Consider the following 23,253-nt stretch of genomic DNA (forward strand, 5'->3'; position numbering starts at 1 on the left):
AGAGGAATAATCAGAAGCAGCTCTGGAATTTCAGACAGCGGTCTCTCTACAGTTACTGTTTCTAATAATCAAGATTTCAGTGTTTTTTTTTTGTTTTTTTTATTGTTTTTTTTCATTTTATTTCCTCCCTCACATCTTGGCCTAAATTTGGTCTGCTTTCCTTCTTATGGTTCGGAGAGCCCTCCGAGCTCCGAGGTGCCTTCTTTGGATTTGTGCTTTCAATCTACCGATCGTTCGTTCGTTCACCGTTTTATGTGCCTAAAGGAAATCGCACCAGAAGTGTGCAATTTCTTCTGCAACCCTAAAAGTCACGGGAAATGTGTGGAGAAATCCAAGCGAATCTAGAGGCAGTTATTTAGGCTTTTACTTTTAATTTGAAACATAATTTAAAGGGCAAATATCATATTATAGAGCCACTCTTGAAATCCGTTATTTTTTTTAGAGCAAAAACATTATTTCAAAATTACTCTGACAGCAAAAAAAAAAAAAATTTGTAGCCACTCTAAACATTTAGCGATGACAGCTTCAGCTATAACTTTTGTTTTTCTTCGTGTCTGAGCCAAATGGATGAGTGTTTGCAGCTACAGCCTGATTGAATATCCATCCATCATCGCTTTGTTGATCGTAGCAGAGGACTGATCAGTGCCGATCGGATTTAACGTCAGTATTTTAAGTTCCCTTCTATCTAAGACAAGTACAATTATTGTAGCGATTTTTTTAGGGCCAAAATTGCAATTGTGGGGAAATAAACTGATAAAGTTTGAGTGGTGTGAGATTACTGTGATGCAGTTAAACCCTCACAAAAAAACTAAATAAAAACACCGACCTATGATGTGTACAAAAGTGAGAGATAACCACATCAGAGTAAAATATCAGAACTGAATGCCTCCAGTTCAGACTCGCTCTAAAAGAGCTCTACTCACTCTATATGGTGCTGGTTTGTTAGGTCTCCAAGTCACCACTCCTAGAAACATTTCTTCCAACTTTCTCCATTTCAAGCCTTTAGCATCTCTATTTTTGTCTTGGATGGACATAATATTACAATCAATGCCAGAGTTTTGCATCCAAGGTGTGGCGTCATAAATTTAGGCGGCCTTGTGCTTGCTGTCATTAGCACGAGCTACAAGCCTGAACACCAATCGAAAAAGAAAAGCGGTAAAAATTGATGATATATGCCCTTTAAATGATGATACTCAGAGGGAGTTCGGTTCTGCCACCACGTCTGTTCAGCGTGTTTTTTTTTCCCCCCATTGTAAGGCTTCTGGGAAATACAAATGGAAGACCGTACCTTTCGGTAGTTACGAGTAAAAGGCACCGTGCCACCTCTGTGCTTGGTATTACACAGGTCATATTGGTGGGGTAGAGGGAATGAATAACCAGCTGGGAAGATTGTTAAACAGTGAAGTTATATTGTTTTGACTTACAGAGGTAAAGTTTTATAGCTACCTTAACATCCCAGCTGATATTTAACTGGACCTTTTTACTCTGACTTGCACCAAATAACAGATTCATCTGTTAATTGTAATGAAGGGAGATGTGTTAGAACAGGGTAAATATGCGCTTCAGTTTAAAAAAAAAAAAAGGAAAAAAGGGCTAGTGCATGTTTAGATATGACAAACTTCTGTTGTAAAGTCACAAGCACACAAAACTACTTCTTCTACTTGTGAGTAATCTACATGACTGACATCAGGGGAAAGGAACAAAAACACCACACAATCAATGTCAGCATCGTCACACAAAAGATCACTGATGAGGTAAAACTGCAGGTCCAATAAAAAGTACAAGGTGCAGTTGGCTGCCCCTTCGCAAGGTAGGAAACATGAGACATCCGCCAACGCTGATCAAACGCTTCCGCGCAGATCGTCTGGTTTAGGCTGGTTTAAGCAGAATTACACAACCCACAAGATGGATGTACAAGGATTTTTTTAAACTCTTTGTTAGCATAGCTGTACAAGCATCCTTCCTGTCTTAGTTTTTTTTTTTTTGAGGTACACAACGTCAATTCCCAGTATCACTTGGCTCTGGATAACAGAGAAGCCATAGTTTGATTGTGTTTACAAGTGAATTCTGAATTCATTCATTCATTCACAGTGGAAAATATGGCGAAATCCCAACCTCTCAGAGCCATCTTGGTACCATGGCAACCTTGAGCTATGTGCTACCTCAATTTATCCGTGTGCTTCTCGACCCCCCGGGGTGGCGTCTGCGGGACCTAAAAGTAGCCAATTTTATTTTTTTAAAGCAATCAAAGCAAGAAGCATAACTCTACAGGAGATGTAGCATCTCGGGTGCTGCCAGGTTTTATTTTCTGTTATAGCTTTTAAGGCAAAAGGCTCAACAGTGGATCAGAGTTGAATTGAAATTTGCCATTTACTTCAAGTAAAAACCAAGACATCCATTGAGGCAAATCAATTCTATATTGTATATACTATGCTTTTTTTTTTTCGTCTTTTGGACATCAAAAATGTTTTTTTTTCTCCTTTGTAACACACAATATAAACCACCTTGTTAAACACACAAACAATGGATTGCTTTGTCAATACTAAAGGGACTACCTATATACTTCAGAAAAAATGTCCAATTATAAAATACACCAAAATTCAACAGAATACTTGTATTTTAAGTAGTAATTTCTCATGCACATGTTTATATAGCTTTCTTTTGAGTAATATAACTGGCTTAGAGACATGCAGCTCCGAACACAAAACTGTAAGAATCCTGTCTACGTCTGAATATGTTACTGACCGAGTAAATATGATTCATGTCTAAAGGCAAATCAAGGTTTCTATGGCACTAAATGGGTGTAGCTTAGGTGCATTTTGTCAAATATAGGCTATTTATGAGTATGTGTCATCTTATCTACTGTAGACCCTTTTATTTTTCGTCCGTCTTGTTTCACTGTACTGTAAGGCAATCTCAATGGAATGGATGACCGTTAATGTTAAATTCATCTACACTTTTATCCTTTATGGTTTTAGGCTTCAATCTACACAACTACAAACGCCTAGAAGGAGGGAGAGAGGGGGGCGGGGGGGGACCTAAACAAAAAAACCAAAACATATCCAGACCTTCAAAGCAGGAAGACTACTACACATACATTAGAATAAGTAGAGAGTTATATTTCTACATGCTACCTGTATATTCATATCTACGCAAGACAAATGAAGAGCAACAGTTTAAAGTCGGGAGAAAGAAAACTGTCGCGCTCTGAACTGACCCTACATTCATTTCAGTCAGTAAATTCATGGCTCAGATTTGATGGTCAGACTGTAAACTGCTTGAACATATGCATAAATCCATTGCTGCTTAACAGAGAGGCTTTCCTCTCTCCCTCCCTCTCAACACGTTTTGGCAAACAGGCCTTATTCGTGATAAAATATGACATCTAACCCGCATTTGAATCTTCCATTGGCATTGATGCTATGATTTACTGAATTGGCCTAAAATGGATGGCAGTGCAATATTTGTGCTGCACACTTTTACACACACACGCTATTGCTACAATTGGACCTTTCATTGCTTTCTTTCTTTCTTTCCATCTCTGACTCCAAATATATTGTATATTATGCTCCATTTGTTTAATAGTAGCTACGTCACAACTGCAACCTAGCTCCATGCACAATCACTGGTATCACTGGTACACAAAAAGTAAAATAAAAAGCATGTATAAGAATACTGTAATACAAAAAGAAAAAAACAGATTACATCAAGCGCCATTGCACAAGTCAATGACTGACTCCATTTACGACACAGATAAGGACATCACGAGAAATGAAATAAAAAATCCCTGCCCAAAACCAGGCTGGCCTGACAGCACCTACAGATGGCAGAGAGGATATGGAGAGCGTTTAGTGAAGCCTGCCCGCCTGCCTGAGGTGTTGGTTTAATCTCGCAACTGACTTTGCAGGACTTAGGCCAAAGTCTGCATTGTTAACAGTAGGCTGGGTGATGGGAAGAGATAACAAGTCAGCAGGGAGCGGACTCTGTCCCCAAGTGCTTAGAAACACCCCTTTTTTATTCAATATATATATATATATATATATATATATATATATACGTTTTATTTTTGTAAATAATGCATTGTTGCAGTACAATTTAGTTCCAGCCTTTGCTTCTTTTTTTCTTCTTCACCTTTTCTCATTTACATTTCCTGTATTCAGCAGCAACACATGCATGTAAACATAAGTACATACATTACATCTGCTCTACTCTGCACACTTAGAACCTGAATGTACTAAAGTGCGTGCTTGACTATGTAATTAAGTGCTGTAGGATTACGGATTTTTAAAAAATTGAATTTTGGAACATCCCATCTCGGGGAGAAAAATAATATGTAAAAGAAAAAACTGAAAAAAACTTTAGATATAAGAGATCTGATTGAATTAAGAAACTCGATCTGCTGTTTTAGCAGGAATCCTGAGAAGAATAGTGAAAGTATGTACCTATCTGCAGTATCAGTGGGGCATTTTCCACTAAAGTGGTTCCAAAAAAAAAAAAGATAAAAAAGAGAAACAGGAGCCAGAAACAGGTTGGTTTAATCTAGTCTGATCTTTTATTACTTTTATTTCTAATTTGCCAGGGTGATATCAGTGCTTTTACCTCCAAAAATTAAACATTTTTTCTCCCCATTTGTGCAAAAAAGATGCTCTATTATCACCAGATTAATCTATTAACTCTTAATACCACCAGCAGTGTTGCGATTAACTCTTAAACTCTGCGATTAGAGCATTTCTTAACAGTATCTGAGGATAGAAAATAACTTAGTGTTCCAAAACTAAGCTGGGGATTTCAGTATAATTAATGGAAACATGAGAGAGAGAGAGTTTATCTTTTAATATGAAATTCAAGTGTTTGTTTCTTTCCATTTTTGCTCTAAATTAGTGAAATCATTGGTCGTTTATCTCCCTTTTCCCACTTCCAGCTCCTGATCAAAGTGTTTTTTTCACTCCAGTTGGAGCAAAGAATGAACCAGTTAATCGCTACCAGAGCTGGGAACAGAAACAACTGGCGCCAAGGAAGCACCAGCCACAGTTTAGCACTGGAACCAGTTTGGTGAAAAAGCCCCAGCTAACATCACCGCCTTTCCAACAGGAGAACAAAAGGCTGGGCTTCACAGATTTGTTCAGTTTCAGTCATAGATGCCGAATAAAGTAGTAATCTATAACTCTTAACTCAATGAGATTGCTGCTCTGAAAAGAATATTCGTCAGTTTGAGAAACAAAAACCAAGCTTAATACACCGCCGTGAAAGCATTTTTTCCTTTGTAAAGTGTATTCAACAACAAAGTCTAGTCTAGGTCCTCTTCTCTTATCCAGTCAAACTAACGTGTGCAATTGTGCCACTTCAACACCAGCGGATATGAAGTCATCACACCAAGGAAAGCCATCTGACTCAGCTAACCACCGTCAGATGGCTCAACACAACTAAATAGCATAGATAAAACATCTAGGAGTCACCAACAGCTCTAGTGGTCTGATACAATCATCTTTAGTATGCTTAATACCAGAAAATGGGATGAGGAGACAACTAAATTAACACAAATAAAAGCACATATTTGGATTTCTGCTATTCCTGAAATCTAAACAGGGATTGGCCTAAGCAGAGATACTTCTTCTTCTTCTTCTTCTCTCCTTAGCCCTATTTGTTTCTTGCAGGGATACGACCTCCCTGCTCGACTAACAATGCCGGAGCGTAAAGATAAGCCAAGCATTTATTTATTTATTCGTCGTTTATCTACTTAAAACTCCCATTAGATACGATGGTGTAACTGTAGTTAAATGCCGCTGCCATCAAACGGGCGGCAACATAATCAGTGTCAGGGCTTGTTGCGTTCTACCACCAAGCAATCCAACTGAAATGAAGCGTCGTAGAAGGCATGGGTCAAAAGGCATTTCTTGAGATGCCACAAAGGCAATCCAGTGCATTTAAGTTGACACTGACAGTAAAATGCCCGGCACGCACAGAGCCATTCGTTTAGTCTTTAGGTAAATCAAAAGAAATGAAAAAAACAAACAAAAAAAAAACACATTCTAGGGAAACAAAAGCCCTTGTGACAGTGATTGTCTATTTAATAACGCTCAACAAAAAGGCAAAAAAGAAAATATTGCTTGGAAACCGCCCAATAATTTTAATAGTTCAAAAGAAAAAGAGACAATATTTGTTTAAACGGATCAGTTCACCACTAAGAAGCTGCGATTCTTAAGACAACTTCACCAGCTCCACGAAATACTCCGTTAGCGAGAGCTTAAACGTCAATGGCCAGCTCAAAATTTAGACACACGCACCAAAAATAAAAATAAAAAAACAAAAGGAAAATATTATTAGTGCCTAAAAACAAGACTGATTGCTCTCTTTCAGTAATCAGGCCATTCAAATTGTGAAATCTTCTCTGGAAAACACTGTTAAAGAGATGGGAAATAAATTGAAATGGCTTGTTCATTTATGTGCTCAGATATAAGATGCTTCGATGAGGTGTTGTTGGCAGATATTACTAGTAAAGCCTTCATCTAGAAATAAACAAGGCCTCAGTCAGTCACTATCCTACAGCAGTTCTCTAAGTCCTACGAAAACAAACAAACAAAAAAAACAAAAAAAGAAGAGAACGTTAGGCCTACGGACCCTGGGTGAAGATGAAGCAGCTGCTAAACAAGTTGACGAGGTATATCGAGATCTATTGTCTTTCTCTATACAGTACAGTTCATCTCAAATAAATAATTTATAGCCATAGTAGTGTTGATCAACTTTGGTCATAACTTATATGCTTAGAAACATTCTAGCTTAACAAACACTTATTTAGCATCTTTAAAAACAAAAAGCGGGGTCGGCACGCGGCACGTTTCGGCGCCGACCCCAGAATGGCTCTCCTTTGGAAGGAGACATGCTCAAGAATTCAGCAGCATTTACCAAATCATCTTAAAATGCCAAATATTTCTAGGCCATACGTTTAGAGTAAGCTAAGGATTTAACAACTTTATGACCCTTTTTCCCAAATTTCAGATTGTACTGTAGTACAAAAAGCATTGCACTCTTACGCAAAAACTTTGACTTTCCCTTGTGTGGTTCCTTCATAAAAATCTAGGCTAGTAGACAATTTAATAATAAAAAAAAAAAGGCTCAAAAACTCTTTGATCATTCTTTTGGGAAGGCTGTACGATCCTCTACAAGGTCACCTTTCTGGTTAAACATGATATGACTTCTCTACTGAACGATATGGAGAAAAAGGACAGTTGGTGCAGATACCGCCATGCTCTGAGAAGTTGGCTATATAATGACGTCAGCAGGGCTTTAAAGGGTTAAATAATTTAGAGATGGCCAGATTGCTAGTTCGTAGTAAATGCCTCGTCGTGGTGACCTTGTAGAGCGATCTGCCTCTTTTGCATTAAGCACTACCAGGAGATGGAGGAATGGGATCTAATTGCATAATAGGTTTGACTGCACCTCAAGAGAAGACCAAACGCTCACGCACGCACAGACGCACGAACACGTACATACAGAGAAAACAGACATGTGGGTGGGTGCTCTTCTGGTCCTCTTGACCATGTTTAAGGTAGTCGCCCCCTGGTGGTGGTGATGTCGATAGCAGCTGGCTGAGTTCACTCAGACAGACACCCGTCCAGGCCCACTGGTGCACCGTGGCGGTCTTTGACGTAGCCGTTGTGGAGGCCGTTGCTGGGCAGAGGGGAGCAGGCGGCGGTGATGCCGCAGTGCTTCAGCAAGTTGAGACCGGCGGAGGAGGAGACGGTGGGCGAGGAGGAGGAGCAGGAGGAAGGGTCCCGCTGAGGGAAAGGCTTCATGGTAGATAGGATCAGAGCCAGGCAGTCAGCCACGTCCTTGTTGGGCGCACAGGCCAGAGCCGGGGTGTGGCCTGACAGGCAGAAAAATCAGGGTGAGAAAATCCCAACAGCTGCATTTCCTTTGTGTTCACATGATAAGCTGTTAAAAAAACAATCATTTGGATGAATCGATTATTGAAATAATTATCAACTAATTTATTAACTCCTTAATCGTTAGAGTAAACAGCACGAAAAGAAGGCAAATTGTTGAAAGAACATATTTAGAGCAACAACTTAGCATAAACTGCTCAAAAGACAAATAGATTTTGCATCCAAGAACAAAAACATCTAACAAAAAAATTACTTTATTTTTTAACTCCTCAAATTGCAAAGTTTTAGCTTCATCTGATTCAAATTCTATAAAAATAAAATATCCTGTTAGGCATTTTTGGTAATTAATCTGTTAAAATCAACTGATTATTCTTACACTGTAATGATGATAAGTTAGAAGAAAGCGTTGAGTTTTTCACATGTTGATATTGGAAGTATTTTTTAGCTGTAGATGCATCCTTTACAACTGATAAAGTGTTACCTAAAATGAATAAATGTTTCTTTTCTCATTTGAAACAGAACTGATTTGTTAGTATTTTTAAAGTATTTATAATGCTGTATGAAATACATTTAAGTGGCTAAATGAAAATTATTTAGAATATGCCAATTTCTTTATGCGATTAATCGATGACTACAATAATAACTAGTTGCAGTTAGTTAATAGGCATATTATCAGAATAATCTGATAATAGGCAAGTTTAGACTTGCCTATTATAAGATTATTCTTCCTACATCATCTGCCCTGATAAATGCATAAAAACCAGGAAAAGAAAGGAATGACCCAGCGCCACAGAAGCTGTGAAGTTTCTCACCTTCCTCATCCACAGCCAGCACCGTGGCTCCTCTACTCAGCAGCGCCTGCACCACCGTAGCCAGGCCGTTACGAGCTGCAAGATGGAGGGGCCTGCGCAAGACCAGAAGCAAAAACAATGGCAGCTCAGACTGAAAACTTCACTGCAAAGGGACAGCGAGTAAAAGAGCCGAGATGGTTTTAAACCAGAGTTTCTGGCTGTACTTCTACAACATTTTCTCATTAGAAGCATATTGACTTAGATGCACGAACTTCAAGTTTTAAATGGTAAAATTTACACACTGGAGCAGGAATCCTGCATATAAACACAATTATTGGTGGGTAAAATGTTCTTAGCTGCATAATTTTAATTAGTGTGAATAATCAAGACATTTTGGGGTAGATGAGAAATGTCAACCATGAAGGAGGATTAGCATTTTCCCTTCTGCACAGTTATAATTTAGTCTAAATCAGATTCAGGCTGATCATTTTAACTGCCATCATTGCTGCAAACTATAAACTGTAGCTACTATTCAAGTCACATCACATTTTAGTGTGATGTTGTTGGATAAAGGTCAGAGCTATTTTGAAGTATTTGGTGTAACAATGAAATTTAACACGAGTCTCTTCATTACGTCTCATTTGTGTCACTTGTTCAGAAACAGCTTAGTAGCATTTCACCTTGATCAGAGCTTCCAAATCTGTATTTCATTTTAAATATCTTAGAATAAACTTCACACCAAAGTGAAGAGTTTCTGCAAATTATTTGGAGTCATGTAACAGAAAAATCTACAAATATGAACACGGTGTGCTGTGTTTTATGTAATAGTTTATAGGTTCTTACATTTGCAGTGCACTGTTGGTGGCATTTATGAGAGTGGGATTGTGGATCTCTCCCAGAATCAGCAGAGCGCACATCTCATGGGCCTGAAGGAAAAACAACAAAGCATAAAAAAACAATCACTGTGGAACCGCGATCTGTTTCCAGAACAATTCACCTTAAAAGCAATATCTGCTCGAGTTGTTTTATTACTAGCAGGATGCTAATGCTGCTAATAAGTGTGCTAACTTGTGGAGATAAGAGCGGGTACCTTGCTGCAGGCCAGGTGCAGGGCAGTGTTCCTGTTCTCATCCAGCAGTGTCAGGTCGGCCTTGGCTCGGTGGAGGAGGATGGCTGAGCAACAACAAAACACACACGTAAGACAGAAAACAGCAGCAACACAGGTGGGTTGAATCGATTACGCTCGTCTGCAGCAGGATTATGCAACATTTAATTGGTTGGAAAATTATTTTTATGATGCTGAATCAGCGTAGACACATTCAGTGCGACCCCAAAGAAACAACAGCATCATTTCATGTTAAAAATAAACAGAATGTTGAGGCAAAAATAATCTGAGGCTATAAAAGTCCAACAACATCAATACTCGTGGTCAACATTTTAGTCGTTTTTAACTGATGAATGCATTCTCAGCTTGGAGCAGTTTTCTGTTTTTCCTGCCTTAAGACTCGGTTCAGAAGTCTAGATTAATGCTTTATATCTGGCTTCAATCATACTGAACTGTGTGAATACTCTTTAATAACTCTTAATGCATACAGTTAATAAAAACAAGCCACTTTCAAGTTACAGTCTGTTTTTAGATTTGATCTAAAAAGGTGCAGTAGGAACAGATTTTTTTAGGAACACTGACAATTTGGATTCTGGATATTCAAGCTTTTCTAAATTTGTAAAAGTTAATCTCACTTATTTTTGGTGAAGGTGACACAACTGGGTTTATATTTTACTTTGCACAATGGAAAAATTTAGAACTTTTAAAAATAAAAACAAACAAAAAAAAGCAGTTTTTGTTCGTTTATAAATAGGCCTCTAAATAATAGAAGCCTATTATTTAGGCTGATCTAGAGCCTATTGTTTAGGCTCTAGATCAGAAGAGAGACCAGGGCTCAGACTCACCCACAGTGCCACTGAGTCCCCTGTCAGCAGCCACCATAAGAGCAGAGCGTCCACTCGTATCCACGGCATTGATCTCTGCGCCGTGGCGAAGCACCAGCTGAAGTCCTGCCACATCCTCAGCAAACGCAGCTGCATGCAGCGGGGTCCTACAGGCGCACACAGAAACAAAACCATCAATTATGAAGATCCTGAGTAAAGTTACCATCTCAGGATCAAACATGTTTATGTCTGTGGAGACGGCAAGATGATCCTGATCCAAGCTGGTGGAAATGTGTAAATCTTTCCACCAACCTTCCTTTGGCGTCTCGGGTGTTAATCATGTGGACCCTGGCAGATTCCAGCAGCCTCTCTGCAGCGCCGCTGTGGCCGTTCATCCTACAAACGACAAGTCATTTAATTACTTATTATGGTAAATTAAATACATACAGAATTGTAGATATGACTTAAGCAAAAAAATTTAAAAAACAACTTCACGGTCTACAACCTGCATCATTTTGCATACAGCTCTCTTTTCCTTTGGTGTCTATTCGGTTTTTGTTTGTAAAAACAGAAGTGAAGCACATAAAAGAAATAAAATGAACTATAACAAGTGTAACATCATCTATATTTATCTATAAACTGACTGTGAAGGTTATTTTTTCCATTTTGTAAGAATCTACTGCCATCATGTATTGTTCGTTTCATCTACTGATCACATTTTATTTGTTTTGCAGCCTAGAAACAGTTTTGTAACTTGATGCAGTGTACAAGTGTTTCTTTTTAAAGTTTTGCCCCCAACATAAGAAAATGCAACATTAATACTCACAGAGCACAGTGCAGGGGAGTGAAAGGGTCTCCCTCTTCATGAATAAATGTTTTAAATTCAAGTAAAACCTCCAAACAGTCTTCATGCCCTGAGAACAGAAACACGTCGGTGCAGATTTAACAACGGCACCACCGATCTTTACAGATTCTCCACTCATGAAGCCGAGCAAACCTTTGTAAGCAGCCCAGTGTATCGGCGTGTATTGTTTGTTGTCCAGCAGTTTGTCCTGTGGGTCAGTTGCCATGGTGACCTGTACCAGACTGGCCAGGATCTCTGTGTGGCCTCTGGAGGCAGCATAGTGCAGCGGCGTCCTACCCTGGGCGTCCCGACACAACGGAGAAGCTTTGTGTGCCAGCAGAGCTGCTACACAGTCATCATGTCCCAACACTGCCTATGGAAATACAAACAAATAAAAGAAACATATTGAATTATGGGGGTTTTTTTGCATTTATGCTGGGCGAAAGAGACCGTAAGGGCTACTGGATCTGTTCTGGGTGTAAACTGTGAAAAAATGTAGTTTTTATTTTAACTTGAGTTCAAATTAAAGTAGAACTGGGTGTCAAACAAACAATTATATATTTTTTTCCTTTTTACAAACACTGATTAGCAGAGGAGGGCAGAAACTAGTTACATTTACTTGAATAACTTTTTTGAAGAAAAAAAAAAGTATTTTACGTTTGAGTAATTTTAGGATGAGTAAAATATGTTTAAGTAGTTCTACTCTTACTTAAGTACAATTTTTGGGTGCTCTACCCATATCTGCTGATTAGACAGAACATTATGACCACCAGAATATTTTGTGTCACCATTTTACTGCCAAACTAACCCTGCTGCAAGTCAACCTTCACTGTATAAATTAACCCTTACTGTCCCCATCAAGTGTTTTTTATTGTGGTTCAATAATTGCGTGTTTAAGATTTACCCCTCTGTGCAAAGCCGTGTGTCCTCTCTTGTCCTTAGCGTCCGGTAGAGCGCTTTTCTCCAGCAGGAAGTGGACACAGTCAGTGTGCCCGCCCAGAACAGAGAGCATTAAAGGGGTTCTGATGGAGACAAAAGCAGCAATAAAGACAGCTTAAAGGAAAACAGATAAAAAAACAACAAGATTTTAGAATATATATATATATATATATATATATATATATATATATATAGCCATGTGAAAAAATTTAATTATCTTGTATTAGTTTGTAAATATTTAATATTAAATTAAATGGCAGTGAAAGATGCAAGTAATTCAACTGAAAAGCTAAAATTAAATAAAGCACCTTTTAAAGCTTTCTGTTCAACATAAAGACACACTGTGGGTGTGAAATAAATTATTTGTATTTTCCCAATTAAAATGGATAAAAATATAAATGTGTCTACCACATAAAGTGCAGATGATAAATGTTTGCCCTGTTTAAAAAAACAAACAAAAACATACAATTTGTTTGGTGAGTTTCTAACTAAGGGATTCCCCCAGTGAAGAATATACAGTGTGACACAAATGGCCTAGTCAAAGCTGACATGTTCAACCACAGAACTAGCCATTCGGGTGTCCCAACTTATTTTTATCAACTGAAAGACGATAATTTGTGTTGATGTTTTAACAAATAGAAATTTAATTCCTTGCTTCTTAATTTTCCAGGTTTTACTTTTACAGATAAACTAAAGATTAGATGTAAATTTTGTCACTTTTTTACATGACTGTATGGCATTGATGTAAATTTCATTTAATTTTTGATCACTCAATAAATATGAACAATTCAATTAACAATTAAAAGAAGCAAAAAGAAGCAGAAACTTGATTCACAAAGAAAATTAGCTTAGAGTATTACAGGCATGGTTCAAATACAAAGAAATGGTTTGTAGATTCTACATGTGAAAGGAAAACAACTCACTGGCCAAATTTGTCCGTGACATTGATGAGATCCCCCTCTTCCCCGTAGTCAATCATCATGCGCAGGCAGTCAGAGTGACCGTTGGCAGCTGGTTTACAGAAGAGACCAATTAAAACCCAACCAACCACATCGCTAGAGAAGGCTTTCCGCTTTGGCTACGATACCTGCAACATGAATCGGAGTCCACATGAGATGGTTGTCATTGAGCAAACAGGAGGCCCCCTGAGCTAAAAGCACCTCCACGCAGCGAGCGTAGCCTTTCTGCGCCGCCAGGTAGAGCACAGAGCGGCCGGCGGCGTCCTGCATGTCCACATAGGCTGCCGTCTCTGTGAGCACGCGCAGGGCCTGCCAGTGGCCCCGATCAGCCTGCAGGAGGAGCAGAATTAGTCTCCGCTTTGCATTTAGTCGAGAGCAACAAGCAGAGGTTTGTGTGACGCTCACAGCGAGATGAAGAGGACTGACTGGAATGCTGCTCTCTATGTCTCCAAGTGCATTAAAGGACATCTCCAAGAGCTGGAAAAGTAAGAAAACAGGCATATAAACAAATTAGAGTGAGCTAAAGCTTTAAGCAATTTGTAATTTCATTGCAAAAATAAACTCTAGTACAAATACCACAGTACACTTGAAATAAAACCAAAACTTACAAATGACTTTTCAGGAAGATGTACAAGCTTCTTCAATATTGAGGAAAAACTACTAGTATCATTGGCAGATTTTGTCACTTAGGTTTCAGCGAGTTAAATTTAGATTTTGATCTTTTCAATGCCACCAAGAAAGAAATTTAAAAGGGAAAAAATATAAATATACTGGGATAGTTGGGGGATCCTGCTGTGTTACAATCAGTCAGTGCAAAACAGCTGTAGTGCCAAGCTTAGCAACGTTTTCTTTTTGTTGCATGGAATAAATTTAATCATGATAGATGTAGAAAAGCTCGCTAGTTAGTTAGCAGCTAGTTACAGTTAGCCTCAGCCGCTCTGAGTCGCACAACGCAATAAAAATGTCTGAGCACGGCTCAAACCTGACAGAACAGTGAGAAAAAAAAATAAATATACATATATGGGATTAAATAGTTTTAAGGAATGTAAACAAAATTATATTGTCCAGCCTTAAATTATAATTTAATGTCTTTAAATTTATATTAATTTGAAAATTCATTTTTTAATTTAAACTTAACTAAAAAAAATAGTTTTTAAATTTAAGAAAATATTTTTTATAGGTATATATAAGTTTAACACATTTTACATGAATTTAATACTGTTTTAGGATGTGCAGGCACCCTGCTATAGCACGATGTTTTTCCAAAGTTATAAGAGGAATATGTAAAAAAATAAATAAATTACCGGTGGAACCAGCAATTTTTATCAATATTCAAAAATTATTAGCTTAAAACAATCTATATTTTTCTTAAGCTTGCAAGTTAATTTTGTCTTATTCCAAGTGTACCAAGTGTTTCGCACTGGAACGTTTACAAAAATATTTAAGATTTTATGTCTTTGCAGTGTTAAGGTGAACAAGATTTAAGGAAAAAAAAAAAAAACACACTTAGGTGACAATCCTAGAAACGAATAATAAAAACATTAGTGAGAAAACTCACCAGCTCCAGGTTCTGCTTGTTGCCGTGGTAAGCTGCATAGTGAACAGCACTGTAACCTTTAGAGTTGACCATAGACGGATCAGCACCATTGTCCAGAAGATGCTCCAAGCAACTGTTACAAAAGGCAGCAAAGAGCAAAACTCAGTGAGTTGCTGATTATATATAATTATCTAATAATTAAATTTATTCGAAGGTAAGAAAAACTCACAAGTAGGACTCTTTCGTCTCATCCTCAGTATTTTGATGGTTCCCAGAAAATTGGCGATCAGTTCTGACAAATCAATAATAAACAGATCTGTGAATATCTACCAATTGTTACAGTTTGCTTATTATTTTGGGCTCAATTTAAGAAAACAAAGCAATAAAAATAGGATGTCACTCTTCATTTGAAAACACTTGCTGTGTCCTACCGAGTTTTAATATAGCAATTAAAATCAGATTTTAATAGCTAATTTAGATTAGTCACCGAGTAGATGTGGTTCATTTCCCAAGAAAATAAAGAAAACCCAGAAAACTTGGAAAAATGATCAATTTGTGATGCAGCTAACATTTTTATAAGTAGATTTTAATTTAAAAAGTTGTAGTTTTGTCCTAATTTATTAAATTTTTTTTTTCTTGAATTGTGGTAAGGGGGCTACACTAAAGCAGTCCATGGGCTGCAAATGGCCCGGGGCCGCACTTTGAACACCCTTCATCAGCTTGATGCAGCGTATTCATGTGTTTTTGAATTTAAAATCTAAACACGCCTCACCTGCTGAAGGCTTGGGAGGCAGCAGAATAGTGCAGGGGAGTGCAGCCAGTCTGGTCTTGCTCGTTTACCTCGGCGCCAGCATTCACCAGAGCCACGGTGCACTGGTACCTCCCATTAGCAGCCGCATAGTGCAACGGTGTCCTACAGGCCGCATGCCGGATGAAATTAGACAATCACATCGAATTATACCGTGATGTATGAATTTAACTGATAAAATGTTCAAGAACTCACCTTCCCATTATGTCTCTCTTGTTCAAGTCAGTACCACTACTTAAGAGCAAGTTCAGACATTCAACATTTCTGTAAAAAGATATGTTTATTAATGATAAATGCATATCTCTGGTTATAAAAAATGAGCATAAAAGTTTTGTTTTTACCCTCCAGAGGCAGCAGCGTGTAGACAGGTCCTCCCAAAGTTGTCAGGGGTGTTGATGTCAAACCCAGCCGATAGCACATGCTCTTTACTCATAGATGAAACTATACTATACAGCTGACCTGAAGGGACATGAACAAAATCACTCACATAGACATAAAGAATTAAACAAGTGTGTGAATCAGAGCGGATTTATTTAGAAAACAAACCTGAGGAGAGTAACTTGCGACAACAGTCTGAAAACCCGTACAGCACAGCTAAGTGCAAGGGGAACATTCCATGGATCCCACGTCTGAAACACAGAACAAATTAGCAAGAAGCTGCATTAGATGCTGAGCACCAAATAAATCAATGCATGTAAAGCTGTACGGTTTCTGAGAGTGGACAGATTTTCTCCTCTACCTGGCTGTGTCTGCTCCGTTGGTCATCAGAGTGCTGATCAGCAGTTCATGGCCATACTTAGCAGCAACGTGGAGGGGGGTATTGCCATATTTATCCACACAGTCAATTTCCCCACCTGATAAAAACCCAAAGAAGAGAGAGAAAGTCAGAGCAGAGAACGAAATGAAAAGAAAACAAAAAAAGTCCTACTTACCGTTTTGGATGAGGATCTGCGAGCGTGTGAAGCGTCCATGAATGGCTGCCATGTGCAGGGGGCTCTTCCCTTCTTTGCTCTGATGAAACAAAGAAATTATTTTCACAAAAACATTCACACAAAGCTAGTATAATTTTAAAATACATCTACTTTGGATCCATCCCTTCTCTAATAACAGTGGCAAATGAATGATGGTGTTAACAGGCCTGTCGTGATAAACAATCAACTTATCGCATGATAAATGAAAATTATCAACCTCATTTTAATTTATTGGCTTTATCGTTTCTTCCTGCCCTTTTCTCTTTCTGTTGATGACACTGGATGAAAAAAGGCTCAAATCCGGTGCCTTCCACTGACCTTCACTTCCTCAGCATAAGGGAGGAGTGAATCATCATCAGGTAGTCGGTTAATCCCATCTTCTCTATCTAAATCTAGACTCTGTACTCTTGAATGTAGTTTTTATTTCCACTTTGGTTTTATGTTGTTTAGTTTTTATTCAACAGAGACAGAGTCCATTTTATTTTTGTTTGTTTTGTTTACCGGTTCCAGTGTTAAGAGTTCTTTTGAAAATAAAGTGTATTTATTTTTTAGCAGGATGTGCTTGCATTATTATGTCACTACATCAGTTCAAAAATATTAGTATTTATCGCAATAATTTTTGAGACAATTAATCGCTCAGCAAAATTTGTTATTGTGACAGGCCTAATGGTGCATTATAAATAAAATACTTTAAAATGAGAGTCGCTTTGTGGCGTTAATCTGCATCACAACACGGTGAACACTGCTGCTCTCTTCTGACCTGCTGGTTGACATCAGCCCCGTTGTTGACCAGCAACTCCAAACACAGGGCACCATTGGTGGAGACGGCAGCCAGGTGCAGAGGGGTGAAGCCGCACTTGTTGGGCTGGTTAACGTTGGCGCCGTGGTTCACCAGCTCTGTCGCCACAGCTTCCTGTCCCATGTAGCAAGCCACGTGAAGCGCAGTGTTTCCGAAGCCGTTGGGCTCATCGATCTGGCAGTGAAGCACAACCAAAATCACATCACACTTTATTAAAAAATCCTACAAAAACATTTAAAAAGAGGTAAACTGACTCATTAAAGCCATAGACACCAGTAGGGCTGCAACTTGCGATTGTTTTAATTAGTAAATAATCAATTATTCTGACAACTATTTGATTAGTCTACTGATTATTCTGACAATTAATTGGATTTTAAAAAACTGGAAGTCTCAAGATTTTTCATTCAGTTTTCTATGCAATAATTTAAATAACTTAAAATATGCAAAAAAATAATTCAATCCTGTTTTAAACGAGAAAATAAACGATTTATTGCTTTAAATGTAATATGATACATTTAGAGTGCTTGATCCTTAAGAGGATGCTAAAAAATACTTTAACGTCAACATGTGAAAAGCTCAATTAACCAATTAATAATTTCAAAGCAAAAGTTGATCAATATGATCTTTTTAACCAAATTAAGCTAAAACTATATCACTTAAGGAGTTTTGGTTTGAACATATTTACAGACAAAGTAGGATTTTTACCTGAAATGAAAAATGTTTATATTCTTTGTACAGTTTTGGTTTCATTATTGTTCTGAGTTTGTTGCTCTTTCAGCAAATTGCTGGATTTATGAGTCTGTATACAACTAGTTTAATTATTATTAAACTAGTTGACAATGATCGAATCAACATGATTAACCGTAGACACCAGTGATGTAAACATAAAAACATGACCTCTCACCTCTGCTCCCATCCTCAGAAGGTACTTTACAATTTCGATGTGACCACTTGCAGCAGCAGCATGGAGAGGAGTGTAACCCAGTTTATCCTTGCAGCTCTTGTCAGCACCACGGGATATCAGCATCTTCACAACCTCCGAATGTCCTGCAAAAATCCCAAAACAACATTTCAATGGAAGATTTGATCTACAGTTTAGTGTCCAGAGTTAGAAATGTCTGGAGAAAAAGCTTGGTCAACATATGTAGTATTGTGTCTTTCATTCTCACTCTTACCAACGTTACTGTTCTTTATTTGGAAAAATCTAACTTCTACAGTTTTAACTCCTGCCTAAAAACATAGAAAAACAGCTGGTTTGTAGTACTGGCAAGTAATTAGGTCTGCATTAATTCAAATAAACAAATAATTCATTTATTTTCTGTTTTTTTTTTTACTTAAGAAAACATTTTAGTGTCTAAAATGCAAAAACGGAGCATTCTTTAAGTCTATGCTTGATGTTTAGCAAATAATGAATCAGCAGCTAAATATACTTCTAACATGAACATGTGAAAAGCTCAGCGCTTTCTGCTTGATTTAAAACAGTGTAGGGATAATTTGTTGATTATGTTTTGGATTAAATGATTAACTATATTAAAAAAAGGTGATTAGTTGCAGATTTTATTTTTTCCTGTCAGTTTTTTTTATAGAATTTGAACCTAAAACTGCAAAGAACATATTTACAGATAAAGTATTTTTTTAAGTCTTAAATTCAAAATGTGTTTAATTATTGTACATTTTTGGCTTAATTGCTTCTCTGAATATGTTGTTCCTTCAGCAATTCCTTCTTTTTTGAGTCTGTATATTTAACAATTACTTGATTACTAAATTAGTTGATGATTATTTAAGAATAATTGATTAGTCACAATTAATCGTTTCAGCCAAACATGAAATAGGAACATTTTTACCCAAATAAGCAGCACAATGAATAGGTTGCCTCTCCTTCTTATCAATGGCACTCAGGTTGGCTCCTTTGTTCAGCAGCAGCTTCACCATCTGCTCAACAATTAAAACAAAAAAAACAAGCAGAAATTAACTTTATAGTCATGTCTACACATGAAATGGTTAATCCTTGCAGCCTCACCTCTTGGAAACCACTCTGAGCCGCATGGTGCAGGGCAGTCCGACCAGTGCGATCTGCCATGTTCAGGTTGCTCAGCTGGGTCAGCAGAGCCTCTGCACAGCGCGTGGCACGGTTGGCAGCAGCCACATGCAGCGGCGTCTGCCAGAACTTGTCTCGCGTGTTTGGCTCGGCTCCGCGCCTCAGCAGAAGACCCACTGCTCTCTGGAGAGACGGAAGGCACCACCAAAAGTTACAGTTTTAATTAAAGCGTTAGGGTCCCAGTTTGAACTATTAATCCTTGTTAGCATTGAGGTAAGCTATGAAAATATTAATAATTTGTTTAAAAAAAACAAAAAGTCTTCCATTCTATCGCAGCAACATTTTAAAGTTTTTTTTATGACAGGCGAAAGGAAGATCCAGAAATTATGTCTGGCTCTACAGTCAAAAACTAATGAGTTCTGCCCCTCCCCCACGTGTTGCTACACACTGCTGAAACACTGCATTTTCCCCCTTTTGTAGGAAAGAATTGTATAACCATTTTGACATATTTTTTGTTGAACAAATGAACAACCGTAATGTAGAAACTATAGTGTGAGTTATTATATGAACAGTATTTTAAAAACTGCAACTGGCAAGCAGTCAGAGGCAGTTAAAACGACACGATTTCTAAAAAAAAAAAAAAGAAGCTCAAGCATTGGTTGAAAGCCTATAGCTGAGACTCTTGTACCCTGTTTTTTATACTATTTCTGTCTGTTGGCTAGTTATTTCTAGTGTAAATGTTTTCTTTTGTTGTTGATGTTATTTTTTTCTGTCCTAATAAATGCACAGTGAGGAGTTTTGCTTTTTCTGCTTACTTGAAACTTAGCTATTGTGCCAATTCCTGCACACTTACACTGCCATTAATTCTGGTAATGTTGATCAATATGCACTGTCCTGATGAAATTTATTAAATTAAGCTGACAGCAGACTGGCTACTTGAGCAAATAGCCCAACTAATGAGCGAAGTAAAATTAAGTTGTGGTGCTGACTATACCAACACTTCAAAGTCACTGCTAAATTTAAAACATTTGTCCTACATTTCCTACTTCTGCTTACAAAATAAAAAATATATATTGTAGGCAATACTATCCAATCAAAATGTTCTTTATTTTATTGAAGAAAATTGTTCCTTTTCTGTTTTAAGTAAGCTATAAGATAATGTTACAAATTTTTGTTTTAAATTCTGTCTAATTGTCCTGGACCTTACTATATTTAAGAACTAGAATTAAAACATTCAACATATGTAACTGTGGTTGGACACAAAAGATAATTCAAAAATAAAAATAATTAGCTAAAAATGACAGACTCCTTAAAATAGACACCCACTTCATTCCTTGAAGCAGCTGCCCTGTGCAACGGGGTCAACCAAACGTTGTCTTTAGCATTTACACTGGCACCTGAAAGATATACATTTCTATCATCAGTATAGGTTCACAAAAACCTGCAAACAAAATTCTCTTCTGTGTATATTTTTTTGTTTTAGCTATAAAAACAGACATAAGATTTATTTTTGCTGACTGTTCCACTCCCTCTTAGAGGGGATTCGGTCTTATGGAGCATGCATCATGTTGGACTATAAAAGGTACCGACTTTTATCTGCAATAAATGTAGCAGAATCACCTGATTCAATGAGGAGGTCCATAATATGGACATCACCCACACAGGCAGCAGCATGAAGTGGTGTGCGGCGCTCATGGTCCTGTTAAAACACACACACACACACACACACACACACACACACACGCACACGCACAATACGTGAAGATTTAGGACTCCAATTTGCATGCCATCGAGTATGATCTGCATGAAAACTCAATGTACTTTCACATACCAGTGCATTGACATCTTCCTTTCTGTGCAATAACAGTTGAACTTCTTCAGTATTACGACTGAAGATGGCCTGGACCAGAGGAGGCTAAAAAAAACCCCACAAACACCGCGGAGTTACAAATAAAACTATGCAAAAGAATGTATTTAAAACCAAAACAGAACAAAACCTTAACACTAATCCGGATCGATGACTCGAAATATCCCCATCCCTCGTACCGCTCTATATGATCTATTTGAGCCGCTCACATAGTTGGTAAAAATATAAATGTTTTGGGGATAGTGAATGCATAAAATATATTAGCATTACGGTATATTATGTTTTCAAATGTTTATTGCAGTTATTTAAATATGGGGCTGATCTTCTCCCGTTCTTTTATTATTTTTTCCAGCAGTTAGACCAAGCCCTAGCTGAGGCCTACAGGCCTTCAGTTCTTACGTCAGTTAGCTAAAAGGCTCGAGCTAACTAATGCAGCTACGGAGCTGGCCCTGGCCCAGACTACGGTCGAGGCTACGCTTCCGACCTCCAAAACGGTACCGCACATCAAAAACACAAGAAATTCTGTCCTCCTAATTATTAAACCAGTAAAAACATGCATGCAATAACAATGAGCAACAGTAGTATTTGAAGCGGTTCGGCGAATACGTAGCATGTTGCGCACTAGAGCAGGTTCCTTCCAGCAAATAGACTGCGCCAAAACACAAACACGGAGGGCTTTCCTTTCAGCGTACCTGGTCTGCGATGTTAAGTACTCCCATCTCCCAACTCAGCCAGGACGGAGCTCCTTCATCAGGATTAAACTTCGAGGTAAAGCTGCAGTGCAATTACAATTTCCACCTCTCAGACTACACCCATAACTGAAAGGAAAAAAAAAGAAATGCGGTCTTTCTCTCTCGGTCTGTCACTGTTGTTGTCTGTATCCAGCGTCTGGTCTGACGATGGCGCTGGTCCGCCTACAGGCGTGGCGGTCCGCTTTCTGCTTTCGGGGGGTGAAATGTCGACACCTAGTGGCGGTGAAGGATACAACATTCATACGCATGAGTAAAAATTTATCCTGAAGGTCAAACGAGACCTTGGAGATTTTAGAGAACATAAAAGCCATAAGTGAAAGACTAAATTTTAAATGATAGCTTTTAATGCCAATGTCTTTGTTAATTTTATTGTTCAAGGGCATTAAACAAACTAAAAACTAACAAAAAATGCTCACCAAATAGATAGATAGATAGATAGATAGATAGATAGATAGATAGATAGATAGATAGATAGATAGATAGATAGATAGATAGATAGATAGATAGATAGAGATAATTTTTATTATTTTGCAGATTATTCAAAAAAGCCAGAGTGTTGTCAGCTTAATTTAATATAATTTCATTTAATTCATTTCATTAGGACAGTGCACATTGGCTTACCATTACTCATGGCAGTGGAAATATGTAGGAATTAGCACAATAGCTAATTTCCATCCTCTTTCCGACGACATGTGAGCTGAAAAACCAAAGCACCTTACTATACAATTCACAAGACAGAACAGGTTTTTTTTTAAAAGACACAAAAACCTACAATTTGTCACAGTAAGACTTCTGGTTTGTAAACAACTTCATTGTGCAAGTGCTATTTTCTGTCTTTTATTTTGTGCCATTTGGAGATAAATGAAAGTATATGTTGAAACAGTTTTATTCTTATTTTGTAATAGTTATTTAATTTCATTTTTAAAATGTAGTTGTATAATAATTTGCTGCGACAGACTGGCAACCTGTCCAGGGTGACCCCACCTTGAGCCCGGAACAAAAACAAAGAAGTAGTTTAAGTAACACAAGCAAGTAAAAACACATAATAATTAAATAAATAAGACAAGTTTAACAATCTACCAAAATAGCAAGACAATTAAATATTTTTATTATATGTAAATTTAACTAGCATAGAA

General features: G+C 37.8%; 1 protein-coding gene across 1 annotated transcript; it reads right to left on the bottom strand.

Moving 5' to 3' along the window:
- Positions 1 to 1,572: 1,572 nt before the first annotated feature.
- ankrd52a (ankyrin repeat domain 52a) lies at positions 1,573 to 22,292 on the bottom strand. Its single transcript, XM_015046479.1, has 28 exons — positions 22,058 to 22,292; positions 21,330 to 21,413; positions 21,119 to 21,197; positions 20,825 to 20,895; positions 19,481 to 19,681; positions 19,305 to 19,392; positions 18,365 to 18,507; positions 17,422 to 17,634; positions 16,623 to 16,701; positions 16,430 to 16,544; positions 16,237 to 16,319; positions 16,032 to 16,149; positions 15,886 to 15,954; positions 15,655 to 15,795; positions 15,112 to 15,174; positions 14,904 to 15,015; positions 13,751 to 13,822; positions 13,474 to 13,675; positions 13,310 to 13,397; positions 12,352 to 12,469; positions 11,601 to 11,820; positions 11,430 to 11,517; positions 10,916 to 10,999; positions 10,625 to 10,770; positions 9,765 to 9,847; positions 9,518 to 9,600; positions 8,696 to 8,787; positions 1,573 to 7,864 (listed from the first exon to the last, which is right to left on the bottom strand). The coding sequence occupies exons 1-28, from the start codon at positions 22,082 to 22,084 to the stop codon at positions 7,593 to 7,595; spliced, it is 3,234 nt and encodes a 1,077-aa protein (XP_014901965.1). The 5' UTR covers positions 22,085 to 22,292; the 3' UTR covers positions 1,573 to 7,592.
- Positions 22,293 to 23,253: the final 961 nt, after the last annotated feature.

The sequence above is a fragment of the Poecilia latipinna genome, unplaced genomic scaffold (assembly GCF_001443285.1).
Source record: "Poecilia latipinna isolate Pla-1442-1.1 unplaced genomic scaffold, P_latipinna-1.0 Scaffold780, whole genome shotgun sequence".
In the NCBI taxonomy this organism is placed as follows: Eukaryota; Metazoa; Chordata; class Actinopteri; order Cyprinodontiformes; family Poeciliidae; genus Poecilia; species Poecilia latipinna.